This window comes from Manis javanica, chromosome 1, assembly GCF_040802235.1.
Source record: "Manis javanica isolate MJ-LG chromosome 1, MJ_LKY, whole genome shotgun sequence".
In the NCBI taxonomy this organism is placed as follows: Eukaryota; Metazoa; Chordata; class Mammalia; order Pholidota; family Manidae; genus Manis; species Manis javanica.
In genome coordinates, this window is record NC_133156.1 from 213,453,681 (window position 1) to 213,467,606 (window position 13,926).

The following is a 13,926-nucleotide window of genomic DNA, read 5'->3' on the forward strand; positions in this document are numbered from 1 at the left end:
TTGGTTTCCTTAAACTCGAATACAATCAGCTCATTGGCTGTAATGTTACACACTATGAGTTCACATGAAAGTATATATGAGCTGGTTCCAACCCCTCCTATTTTTTGTTACTTCATGTCCTGCAGCTAGAGGGAAATCTGGGAAAGGAGATAACAGAGATAATGGTAGAATTTTCCATTACAGAGAACAACTGCAAGTGCTAAAATTAACACACACTGAGCAACAGTAGCATATTGAGGACTGGCAGAGTAGAGGGAGAAAGATGTAATACATGCAAAATAGTTAAATCTTGTTTGAAAAAGTTAAGAAAACATAGTCTCCAAAAATTAAAACACAAATGTACTGTACCTCTTTAACCTCCTTCATTTCTCTTGTTTTTCTGGCACAATGCCCAGATTTTTCCCCCTGTCATGTTTATAAAAAAGTAGTGTACCTCATTTCAATTCTTTTGAGAACTGACGTTATATTTAAGGAATATCAGATGGAGGTTTGCGAGGGGAGGTGCTGTTCTGGACGACTCAAGCCTAAATGAAGGTTGGCTGTCTTCCACTTAGCAAAGGATCCGCCTAGAAACCAGTAGTCTCTTGCATAGTTGGCAAGAATAGCCAGTTTATAAAACTGTTCTCCCCTTCCCCACCCCCTGCAATGGCCATTTCTACTAAACGAAGATTACATTCATTGCTTGAAATTTCGTTCCTACCTTAGGAATGGGGGCACCATTGTTATTAAAGAAAAAGGAAGAGGTGGGGGAGGAGGAGAAAGGGGCAGGAGAAGAAGGAGGAAAAGAAGAAGAAGAGGACAGAGAAGGAGACAACCTGTTGAGTAGAGCTTTCTTTTATTTACTGGAAATTTTTTATTTTTTAATTTATTTTTTATTTTGGTATCATTAATCTACAATTACATGAGAAACATTATTTTTACAAGACTCCCCCCATCACCAAGTTCCCCCCGCATACCCCATTGCAGTCACTGTCCATCAGCATAGTAAGATGCTGTAGAATCACTACCTGTCCTCTCCGTGCTGTACAGCCTTCTCCGTGCCCCCCCAACATTATGCATACTAATCGTAGTGCCCCCTTTCTTTCCCTCCTCCCTTACCACCCATCCTCCCCAGTCCCTTTCCCTTTGGTAACTGTTAGTCTATTCTTGGGTTCTGTGAGTCTGCTGCTGTTTTGCTCCTTCAGTTTTTTCTTCATTCTTATACTCCACATATGAGTGAAATAATTTGATGCTCGTCTTTCTCTGCCTGGCTTATTTCACTGAGCATAATACCCTCTAGCTCCATCCATGTTGTTGCAAATGGTAGGATTTGTTTTCTTCTTATGGCTGAATAATATTCCATTGTGTATATGTACCACATCTTCTTTATCCATTCATCTAATGATCGACACTTAGGTTGCTTCCATTTCTTGGCTATTGTAAATAGTGCTGCGATAAATATAGGGGTGTATCTGTCTTTTTCAAACTGGGATGTTGCATTCTTAGGGTAAATTCCTAAGAGTGGAATTCCTGGGTCAAGTGATATTTCTATTTTGAGTTTTTGAGGAACCTCCATACTGCTTTCCACAATGGTAGAACTAATTTACATTCCCACCAGCAGTATAGGAGGGTTTCCCTTTCTCCACATCCTTGCCAACATTTGTTGTTTGTCTTTTGGATGGTGGCGATCCTTACTGGTGTGAGGTGATATTTCATTGTGGTTTTAATTTGCATTTCTCTGATGACCAGTGATGTGGAGCATCTTTTCATGTATCTGTTGGCCATCTGAATTTCTTCTTTGGAGAAGTGTCTGTTCAGCTCCTCTGCCCATATTTTGACTGGATTATTTGCTTTTTGTTTGTTGAGGTGCATGAGCTCTTTATATATTTTGGATGTCAACCCTTTATTGGATATGTTATTTATGAATATATTCTCTCATACTGTAGAATGTCTTTTTGTTCTATTGGTGGTGTCCTTTGCTGTACAGAAGCTTTTCAGTTTGACGTAGTCGCAGGTGTTCATTTTTGCTTTTATTTCCCTTGGCCGGGAAGATATGTTCATGAAGAAGTTGCTCATGTTTATGTCCAAGAGATTTTTGCCTATGTTTTTTTCTAACAGTTTTATGGTTTCATGACTTACATTCAGGTCTTTGATCCATTTCAAATTTACTTTTGTGTATGGGGTTAGACAATGATCCACTTTCATTCTTTTACATGTAGAAGTCCAGTTTTGCCAACACCAGCTATTGAAGAGGCTGTCGTTTCCCCATTGTATATCCATGGCTCCTTTATAATATATTAATTGACCATATATGTTTGGGTTAATATCTGGACTGTTCTGTTCCACTGGTCTGTGGGTCTGTTCTTGTGCCAGTACCAAATTGTCTTGATTACTGTGGCTTTGTAGTAGAGCTTGAATTTGGGAAGTGAGATACCCCCTGCTTTATTCTTCCTTCTCAGGATTGCTTTGGCTATTCAGGGTCTTTTGTGGTTCCATATGAATATTAAAACTATTTGTTCCAGTTCATTGAAGAATGTTGTTGGTATTTTGATAGGCATTGCATTGAATCTGTAGATTGCTTTAGGCAGGATGGCCATTTTGACAATATTAATTCTTCCTAGCCAAGAGCATGGAATGAGTTTCCATTTGTTAGTGTCCTCTTTAATTTCTCTTCACTGGAAATTTTAAAAGAGCAAAGGATAAAGAAGGGATGTAGTTGGTGGGGAGAATGGAAGGGAATGTGCTAAAAAATCAGTTTATCTTTGCTTAGAGAAATGCAAGTTGATCATCAATATTCTTAAGAGAAGTCTTGCTGCAACTTCAGAGCTGTATTAGTTTAATCTCCTCCTGTGTTAGGTTTTTTTCATTGTTGTAATAAATAATGCTGTAATAAACATGGGGACTCATGTATGTTTTCAAATTAGTCATTTTATTTTCTTTGGGTAAAATTCGAAAAGTGAAATTACTGGGTCACATGGCATTTCTATGGTTTGTTTTTTGAGGAACCTCCCTACTGCTTTCCATAGAGGCTGCACCGATTTACAATCCTCCCAGTGGTGTAAGAGGGTTCCCTTTCCTCCACATCCTCATCAACACTTATTTCTTGTCTTGTTGATATTCGCCATTTTGAGTGGTGTGGAGCAGTATCTCACTTGATTTGCACTTGCCTGATGAAGTGATATTGAGCATTTTTTCACGTGTCTATTGGCCATCTGTAGTTCTTTGTAAACAGATCTATTCAGATCCTCTGCCAGTTTTTGATGTTAACTTTTATGAGTTCTTTATATATTTTGGATATTAGCCCCTTATTGGATATATCATTTGGGAATATATTCTTCCATTCATGGGTTGCCTTTTTGTTTTGTTAATGGTTTACTTTGCTGTGCAGAAGCTTTTTAGTTTAATGGAGTCTCACTTGTTTATTTTTACTCATTTCCCTTGCCTGAGGAGACACATCCAGAAAAGAAGTTATTAATGCTCATGTTCAATTTACTGCCCATGTTATAGGAATTTTATAGGTTCTAGGACTTAACGGGTTCTTAAACAGCTACCATTAAATTTAATTATATTTTATAGTGTGTCATGAATTATTGAGAGGAACTGTTGGACATGTCTTCTATTAGGGGAAAAATACCTTCTGACCTTCAAAACGTAAGATTATTTAAATCCTTCGGATGAAAAAATATGCCATTGTTGCCTAATTGTCCTCTTGGTACTCTGGTAGCTCTGATTAAAGGAGGAGGCAATGTGTTAATGGAAAGATCAATGAGATAACAGTCTGGAATTCTGGTTTCTAGTCACTCAAAGCCTCATTGTGGACAAGTCTCAACTTCTTTGGATTTCAGTTTCTTGAGCTGTAAAATGAGAGGATTGGGCAGTATCTCAAAGGACACCTAGAGCCAAAATAATTTACAATACAGGAAATTTGGCCAGGCCTGGATCAAATTTTTATTATAAAGAATGAATTCATAAAGCAGAAACATTCAGTAAGTGGGAGAAGAGAGCTTGCCATGTTTATTTGCTACCAGAACAGATACAATGTGTTTCCTGTAGTTTTCACAAGTAGCCATGGGAAGAGAGGGGGGAGAGGACAGGGACAGGATGTCCTTCCCTGACATGTCACTCACCAGTCTGTATCTTTAAATTTTTCATGACCATCAGTTCTGATACCCCAGAAATCCATCGCACAAAAGAATTAAAATAAGTTGTTACTGGGACCAAATTAAGTGTTTGATTTCATTCCCATTTGTTAATTTTTTCAGGCATCTTCATTTCATTACCGCTGTAGCGTGAATTTATAGTGTGAATTTAACTATACTTCGGGGGAAGGGTAACATTGATAGAGAAAAACTTGAAAATACTCTGGTGTGCCTTTGGTAGGATTATACAGTTCCAAGTTGGCAGGTCAACCGTGGAAGAAGCTGGGAATCGGACAAAAAAAAGGGAAAAGAGCGTGGACACCTAAGACAGTTACAGGGAACAGAAAGGAACTTTTTCAGGGTAGCGCAGCTTTAAGGCACCGTGAGAATTATATACTTGCCAGTCTCCTTTGATGACTGTGTGTCATTTACCCTTCTATTCCCAGAGACACAAATAACTGATAATCAAGTGTTTGTTGAATTGAAATTCAGAGTAAGAACTGAGCGGTAAGAAGAGAGGAAAAAGACCTAAGTAACAGAACTGTGGATATCTGAAACTTTTACAGGATTTACTGCCAGATTAATTACCAAGGGAGAGGGACTTAAGGGGAGCACAGTTTCAGATGAGGTGTCAACAGACTGGCATTTGGAAGAAGCTGAAAGTTGCTATTCTAGAAGAAACAGTGATCGGTGTTCCTTACAAGTTAAGACTCATCAGGCAACAGGTTTGAACCGCCAAGTGAACAAGAAAGGGAGGAGCGACAGCGATACGTAGATTGGGGGAGAACTGAGAGCTTCTAGGGTCAGAGAAACACCTCAGTGGGAACCAAAGGGAGAGGCCGGCTTCCGCGGGCTGGAGAACCCCCACCCAGGGGCCGGTCCAGCGAGTCCGCTTTGAATTTGTTTTTTAACAGAACTACCAGGAGACCCTAAAAATTGTGCATCCTCGGCGGGTATCTTGGCAGATAACTTCCGTGTGTGTGCGCGCGCGCGCGCAACAGGGAGCACGGCGTGAGGACTTCCGCGTGCGAGGGCGACCGGAGCGCCGCCCGCCGGGCCCGGTCCCCACGCTGAGGAAACCAGCGTTCCCGATACCGCCACCGCCACCGCCGCCGCAGCGGCGGCAGGGGCGGGGCTGCGGCCGCGCCCGAGCCCAGCGCAGACCCCCAGGCCGCCGCGGCCGACCCCGCCCGCGCCCCGCGACTACATTTCCCGGCAGGCCCCGGGCCGCCCGCGCGCCGCAGTTGACCCATTTCCCGGCCCGTCCCGGGCTCGGCCGGCCCCCGCGCCCAGGCGGCTGCTCCCTGCTGACTGGGGTGTGGGCGGGGAGCGGCGGAGGGAGGAGGAGGCGCTGCTGGCCGCCGCGGTCGCCTCCGCTGCTGGGCGCCTGGGCAGCTCCCCGGTTTCTGCGGCCGCCATGGACGAGCAGGCGGGTCCCGGCGTCTTCTTCAGTAACAACCACCCGGGCGCCGGCGGTGCCAAGGGTCTCGGGCCTCTGGCGGAGGCTGCACCGGCCGGCGACGGGGTGGCTGCGGCGGGGGCGGCCCGAGCTCAGTACAGCCTGCCGGGGATCCTGCACTTCCTGCAGCATGAGTGGGCCCGCTTCGAGGTGGAGAGAGCCCAGTGGGAGGTGGAGCGGGCGGAGCTGCAGGTAAAGACCCTCCCGGCCTTCTTCATCCCGCCTCTTCGCTCCTTCCGCCCCGCCCCGGACCCTTCCCCCCCACCTCCGCTTCAGCCCTCGCGCCCCTCTCCCTCTTCCCTCCGGCCCATCCTTCTCAGCACCTCCTTCCCGTCCTCTCTTCACCTTTGCCTTCCGTTGACCCCGCTTCTTGACCCAGGTTCCCACCCCCTCCGCTGATGCGTTGTTTACCCTCCCCGCTCCTTTTGGTCTGCCGTTTCCTTCTCAACTCTAAGTCTCATTGCAACTCTCTTGCCATCCCACATTTGAGATTATCCCTTTCAGTTTACTGATTGGGCTGACAGTAGTTTGAGAGGCGGCGAGCAAATCATCCTCTGCCCTAGTGATTCGCCCCCTAGGTCTAGAGACGTTCCTCGCCAAAGGCATGGGCGGTTGGCTCCTCTCCTCTTCCTAAAGGAAGGTGGCCTTGACTTGAGGCAAGCAGCTAATGTTGGGCGAAAGTGTTACTAGGAATATCTGCTCCCTTTTTATGTATGTAAATGTTTCTTCTCTTTCCTCTCTCTCACCCCCTCCCGCGTTTCATTTAGGTATTTCAGATTCATGGATTTTGAATGGAGGGCATAGATGATCACAGTGATGGTTTCCTGTTTACAGAATCTAAAACTTCTTAAGGATTCAGTGTTTTGTGAGGTTAATTTGTCCTTTGAAGGGAACTAAAAGGGACTTTAAAGTTGGCTACATTTCCTTGCATAAACTACAAGATAAAGTATATCCAGGGAGGAGCTGTTGTTGAGGCTCTTAGAAGCTGGACAGTGAGGATGATACTTTACAGGCCATTCTGAATTGGTATGTAGGTTTCAGTGGTCTTAAAACTAAAAGGCATATACCAATTTCACAGGGAACTTAAAGAACTATGTGGCTGTGTCTGTTTTACAGGCTAATCCTCTGTAGGCTTATGAAATCTGAGTATAGGTTTGGTTGGTGAAACACTTAAGAGTTAAGATGCTACCAGTGTTTTTTGTTTTTTTTTGTAGCATGTATTTTCTGTGGCACTTGAAAAAAAGAAAGGGAGAAATATATTAAATGGAATCATGTGCTGGAACAGGCTGCTTTGGTGTTGTGGAAGTGGCTGTGGAAATTCTAGCCAGCAGACAGAGTTTTTGTAGTGGAAAGGGTTTGCTGTATTTGCTGCTAGCTCTGTGGCCTTCAGGAAATCCTTTAACCTCTCTGAACTTCAGTTTCATCATGTATTTATTCAGCACATTATCAAGTGCAGGTGTGTGTCTCTAGGCCCTGGAATTAACAAAACTGACAAAGCTTCTGCCCTCCTAGAGCTTATGTTAGTTGGGAGGCAAACAATCAGCAAATGTAACTCTATTATATTCTGACCCGTAAGGGCAACTGCTATGAGAAAAATAAATCAGGGTACAAGAATAGAGTGCGATAGGCACAGCTATTTCAGATGGGGTGGCCAGGAAAGGCCTCTGGGAGGAGTTGAATGAAGTGAGGAAGTTACCCATACTTTGTAAGATTCCTTCTGATTCTTTCGTTATACATTTATTTTCTTTGGGAACTTTTCCATCCCTACTGTTATGTTGCTTTAGGGTCTAGTCTGTTGATATTTGTAATTTTTCTCATAATGAATCTGTGTGTGTATAATAACCAGCAGACTTGAATGCTTCTTTCAAATATAATAGTAATTCACCATTATTAGCAACGCATTCTGTAAATGAGCTTGTGGATTTCAGATGTAGGAAGTGTTAAAGGCAGGCTTTAACTTGAATGTTGTACAGTTGTGGAAAATGATTTTTGTATGTGACTTATTAAATTTTAATATATTTCCCAGTTGAGAGAATTTAAGATAAGTCCTGCTAATTTGGTTAAAAATAAGAAAAGTCATACCTTCCCACCTGTGGAAGTTTGGAAATTTCCAACCCATCTAACCTCCTGTCGTGATGTGCCCTGACCCATGTCCTCATCTGCTTCCCTCACGCCTGCAATATTTAAACATTTCAACTTACTTGTAATTATGATCACTTCAATTTTATGTATGTACACGTGCGTGCACACACACAGTTTCCTGGATTATTTATGGCAAATATTAAACTTAAGGATAGGTTTCCTCACTGGTGCTCATCATATTAAGGGCACTACCTTTTCACAGTATTTTCTTATTTGTGCTCAAATTAAACATCCACAGAGAAACTTAAAGAATATGTCATATTTTCAAACAGAACAAATATGTATTTTGGGGGTAGAGAGTTTGTAGACATCTATGGTCTTGACCTTATTAGCATAATTGAAAATGTATGTTTTAAATAATTTCTTTAAAATCAATCCCATCACCATTAGAATTTTCTAGATAAACAGTAGGAAATGAGAGTTGAATAAATGATGTTGAAATTTGGATCAGTTGGTGTCCTATTCATTTTTGAAATCTCTCTTCAAGTCATTAACACCAAAGTCAACAAAAATACCTTTAAGGTTAAGTCTAATTTGTCCCATCAGGAACCTGTCAGTCCTGCTCTTTGAAGTTGCCAGGCAGAGTTGTGAAAGGCAATCCGAGCCTTCATCTACCTGGCCTGCCTTCACCACTTCCTCCCTTCTTAGTAAGTATCTGGGAGTAAAGAATCGGCCACATTGTGCCAAAAACTTATTTGCCACTTTTCTCCCTTGTGCATCTTAGTTAATATAAGACTTTCCTTTTACTTTTTGGTAATCTCCCTCCCTCGCCACCAGTACCTCTCAGATGAGAATATGTAATCCATGGGAAAAGAATGGTCAAAATTATTACTGAGCTTTATATCTGTAAAAGGAATTGGAGATGGAATATTGATCATAATATCTGAGAGAATATTCTGTATGTGAGACATCTGGGTTAGGTGACCTCAAAGAAACATGCAGTCTAGTTGGAGTGACAGAACAAGACAAAACGCAGAAGAATCAAAGTGTTTCTCATTTGCGGGGTTTAAATTTTCTTAGACTAGAGAAGAGCTAGCTGTGAAGGGGGAGAATAGCAGGTAGAAAGAACTTTATGAGAACCCTACTAATGAGAAGCTAAGGCTCAGTATTTGAAGATTACTGACTTTAAGGAAAGCAAGCCAGTAAATTATTAAAAATTACTGTTCCTAGTTTTTGATGTGGTTAGTATGTGTGTAAAGTAGGGGAGGCACTGCTCTTTACCTGGAAATGCTAGAATTGTGTGAAAAAGGTGTTCTCATTGAAGTCACTTAGGGCATGTGGTGTAGAGGCTGTACACTGGAGTGTTTATGAATCTGGGTTTTGGCATTATTGGTTTATATTTTCATTCAACAAATGTTTTGCAGTGACCTGCTACATGCTAGGTCCTGTTCTAGGCACCGGAGAAGCAACAATGATGAAAACAGATCCTCCCTCATGAAGCTTTAATTGTCGAAGAAGACAGGCAGTAATAAATATTTCCATACATAAAATGTTGGATGGTATTAAGTGCCATTATAAAAGTGGTAAGTGGGAGATGGAGTGCCTGAGAGGGCAGAGCCAGAAAGAAAACCTTAATTGATAAGGTGCCATGTGAGCAAAGACCTGAAAAGGTGAAATCAATCAAGGATATCAAATCAGTTCTAGGCAAAGAGAACAGTAGGGAGAAGGGAGCGTGCTTGGAATGTTTGAGGAATAATGAGGCAAGTGTGGCTAGATTAGAGGAGGAGAACAAGAAATGATGACAGAGGTTACTGGGTCTTGCCCATTGTAAGGACTCTAGATTTTACCCCAGCAAGATAAGCATCTGTTGAAATGTTTTGAACAAAGGAGTGACACCATTGTCTTTAAAGGGAACCCTTGCAAGGGTTCAGAATAGATTTAGAGGGAAGACAAGGGTAGAAGAATTGGGGAGTCTCATTAGGACACTGTATTTTAATAATCTAGTCCGGAGATGAACTAGGGTCATAGAGATATGTGGATATAGGTTTTGATACATATCCCAAATATAGAAGATTCTGAGTACTTTTTGAAAGTAGAACTAGCAAAATGTGCTGAAGGATAGGATGTAAGTTTGAAAGAAGTTTGAAAATGACTCAAAATTATTTTGACTGAGCAGCTTCATAGGACTGTTGAAAAGATTTACTGAGCCTTTAAATGGACACAGTAAGCACTTAAAATGACAGTTTATTTTTTGTTATTATAACATACTTACAATTATAGTGAAAGGCAACATTGCATAGGTCTGGATTTAAATCTTCACTATAAAACTTTCTAGTTTGTTTTATGCCAAGAATACATGTTTGTGTAATTCAGACTTCTCAGAAAAGTAGTTTCCTCATGTATAAGGTGAGGGTAATAAAATAATAAACTTGGTGAGAACTGAATAAGATGTTTTAAAGTACCTAGCAGAGGCCTAATATGTAACACAAAGTAAGCACTGAATAAATACATGGTAGCAAGTACATGATAGATTTGTACTCTCCTTTATCTCCTTGTTGCCAGAAAAAAGCAGTCTTCAGTCATGAACTCTTAGGCTAGAGCAGGTCAGTGCCATCCTGGGATCATGCAGTCTAATATTCTGGGTCTGATGGTGGCACTAAGGGACATTTAGTAGGAGTGAATAGTTGCCTTCAGTGTCAGCCTCAAATCATTGATCATATACTCAAATGTTACTTGTTTCCTTAACAACCTACTGTCTTGTGATTTGTGTAAACTCTTCTGAATGTCTTTGTCTTAGCCTTGCATGGCTTCTTGGGTAACAAATTGTATACATTTACTAACCACTCTATAAAACTAGTCCTTGGTTTTATTTGTCCCTGTAAACCACTTCCTTTAAACTTGGAATGTTTCTGTAAACAGGTTCATTTTTCATCCTACTCTTATCCTGGATAATTTTATAATCTTTAATTATATTTTGGAAAGATTTATAGAGGTTTACTCTTTTAAAACATATCCTACTATTTGTACCTTCACTTCAGTGTTTCTTAGCTTTAGCTGCAGTTGTAGAATAATCTGGGGAAACTTTTAAAAATATTCATTTCCTGGTCTCTACCCCAGACCAATTAAATCAGAATCTTAGGAGTTAGGGCCCCTAAAGATTGAGAACACTGCTGTAGCTGTTCATTTCTGATTTTACATGTATAGTTTGGTGATTTCAACACCTGTGTTAGTATTCCAGATATGGATGGCTCTTTAAAGAATTTGGGATATAATTCCTGTTATATTTCTGTTATTCCTTCTGATACTCGCTAGCATTTATTTTTAGCCAGCAGAATATTATAATTGGAATTTCTTCCCTCTTGACTGAGAGATCTAAGGAAAGGTTAATTTTTGAGCTGGAATGAACTTTGGAAATAATCACGTACAACCATTTGCAGGTAAAGTGAGGTCCACAGAGAGTTTAAATGACCAAAAATGAAATAGGTTTTATACAAACTCTATCATTTAAACCTCTGGATCCCTTTACAGTATCCAAGAAGAGCTTTCAAATACACTATCTTGCTTGATCATTACCACCTTCTGAGGTAATCAGGGTTACACTAATGCTTAATCATTTTTCTTGTTATTTAAAACAAGTCAGAGATTTTTCTGTGTTTTGCTGTTTTCTAGCTTATTTTATTGGCTACATTTAAGATTTTCTCTTGGCTTTGGTGTTCTGTAGTTTCATTATGATGTGTCAGGGTATAACTTTCTTTTTATTTGAGTCTTCGTTTGGCTCCTTGAATCTGTGGATTAACATCTCATTAGTTCTGCAAAATTCTCAGTCATTATCTCTATAGATTTCTCCTCTATCTCATTCTCTATTCTTCTGGTTCTCTGATTACGTGTTTCTTATGCCATCTTTATTTGCTATTTTATATCTTTCCATCTCTACCTGCTTTGTTTGATTTATCTTCTTGTTTGATTTATCTTCCAGTCCATCAATTTTCTCTTCAGTTGAATCTAATCTTTGAATCTAATCTTTGAAGACCATCCAATGAATTTTTCACTTTGATTACTGAAGTTCAGTTTGGTTCCTTTTTAAAGATGCTGGATTTTTTCTTAATGGTTTTCTGTTCCCTGTAGATATCTTCAGGGTCATCTTTTATTCTTTCAGTCTAGTAAGTATGGTTATTTTGTAGTTGGTGTCTCTGTATTTCCTGTGTGTGAGATCTTGGAGGTCCCTTTCTGTGGCCTCTTGTTTTTGCTGGTTCTTGCTCATGATGACTTGTTTTTGTGTGTGTGTTCATAGTTATCTGTGTGTGTTGCTCACTGTCCTTGAGAAAGTGTAAGACTAATCTGAGACCTCAAATAAAGGTATCTTCTTCAGAAAGTTTTTGCATTTGCTTCTGATAGGTTTTTAGAGGCATTACCAATCCGGAACCAATTTAAAACAATTCATTGGTTGAAGTTTGGACCACCCAACTGATGCACATTTTGGTTGTGAATACATTTGAGAGCCAGTGTACTTCTGTTTCACCTTTACCTTGGAAGTATAAGCCCTTTTAAGGTTTTAGCTAAATGTAGGGCATATTACTTGTACTTCCCACTGTGGAAGACCCTGGTCTTTGATTTTTGCCCTTTGGGTTCTGCAAGGCTATCCAAACTAAAGTTCAGATTTGTTCTGATTGGCTAGTACCCAAAATGCAAAAGTGGCCTGTGTTCCCATACCTTGCTGGGTTCCCATTTTCCCTTACATTTTGGCCAAATAATTTTTTCCTTCTTACAAGCTTTGCTTTCTGAGATGAGGGTAAAAATATTTTATCCAGAAATTTCAGCTGTTTTCGGTAGGAGAGTTATTTCAGGGCACTATTATTGGAAATTGAACTATCTTAAACTTTCAAAAAATGACAAATAAGAATGGTCCTAGTAATTATCTGGGGAGCTATATCATTGATAACATCTCTTTATCATGAGATATACTTATTTAGCTCTTAATTTTACTATCAAAATCTGCTTTTCTTATTCCATTACTAGTGGGAGACTACACCCTTTCTTCAAAATCTTGGTAAATTAAGCAGAATTTAAAACAAACAAACTCTTTTACTAATCAGTCTTTGAAAGTCCAAATAATACGGACTGATTTCCCTTTGTCAGCCTGCTACTAATGTCAGCTAAACATTTTGATTTATGAATGTTACTGGTTGTATCCAGGTTTCAATTTTGGGCCATTAGAAATAAACTTGCCCTTGGGATTTTGGGGGTTTCTTGCTTTGTTGATCAATTTGACAGAACAATCTATTGCCCATTGTAGTTTGACCATGGAAATTGTGGACCTTACCCCCATCATGTCCTATTTATAGTTTTTCTGGGTCTCATTTTTATTTATAAATTGTGGATGATTATATACTCACCCAGCAGAGTAGCTCTAAGGTTTTAAAAAGTTAAAGTGTGCAAAGTACATGACTGATAAATAGGTGTCCAGTGAATGGTTTGCTCTTGTTGGTTAGAGAGATAAGCATCTGAATAGAATGCATTTGATTTTATTACTTATTTAAATCAAATTTTAGAAGCCAAGAACTAATCTAAGTGATCCATTTGGCATAGTAGCTACTTAAATTCACTTTGCAATATTAGTGGTGCTTTAAGGAAATAAACTGACAGTATTGAGAATAGGGGACAGCAGAGATGGCAGTAGTAGGTAGTAATGGTTTGTAAGTATTGAGGACTGGAATAGTAATAGAGGAAAATTGGAGTTTGGGAGAGAAACCTGAGGCAAGAGAGAGAGAGGTTGGGGGAGGGGATAGAAGAAAGGAAAAGACTGAGAAGGGAGAAGAGAGGTACCTGTCTTTAATCCTAAAGTAGTCTTCATTTTAGCACTTGTAATTGTAGACTTCTCTAGCTGACAGGGACACACACACACACACACACACACACACATGCACGCTGTCCGCTGCCCACACCCACCATCTCTACTTTCTGTCTTCTATCCCCTTCATTAGACTAAGAATATCTTACTTCTTGAGGGACTTAGAATTTAAGTAGTCTCATCCTTTGTTTTATCAGTAAAGGCTAGAGAGATGAAATGATTTGTCCTAGACCATTCTGTGCATTGGTGTGGATTTAGTTTAGAACCCAGAAGTCCTAGTACCTGGCCATTGTTTTCAAAACCACATCTTCTCCTTTTACTGGTCCTGCACCCTAAGTAGCTGCTTCTGATCTGAAGTAGCCAAGTGTATTATAATACTTATATAATAATGTATTTTTTGAATAGCTGTCATAATTTAA

The 13,926-nt window shown here is 40.2% G+C and overlaps 1 protein-coding gene across 2 annotated transcripts in view; it reads left to right on the forward strand.

Moving 5' to 3' along the window:
* Window positions 1-5,377: 5,377 nt before the first annotated feature.
* Window positions 5,378-13,926, forward strand: part of STRN (striatin) — a 110,325-nt gene continuing 101,776 nt past the window's right edge. The window contains exon 1 of one of the 2 annotated variants that reach the window (XM_073214353.1): window positions 5,378-5,769. In XM_073214353.1, the coding sequence (XP_073070454.1) occupies window positions 5,536-5,769 (234 nt within the window). In that variant the 5' untranslated portion in view covers window positions 5,378-5,535. The remainder of the gene's footprint in view (window positions 5,770-13,926) is intronic. The other variant, XM_017670165.3, reaches the window with a different exon arrangement.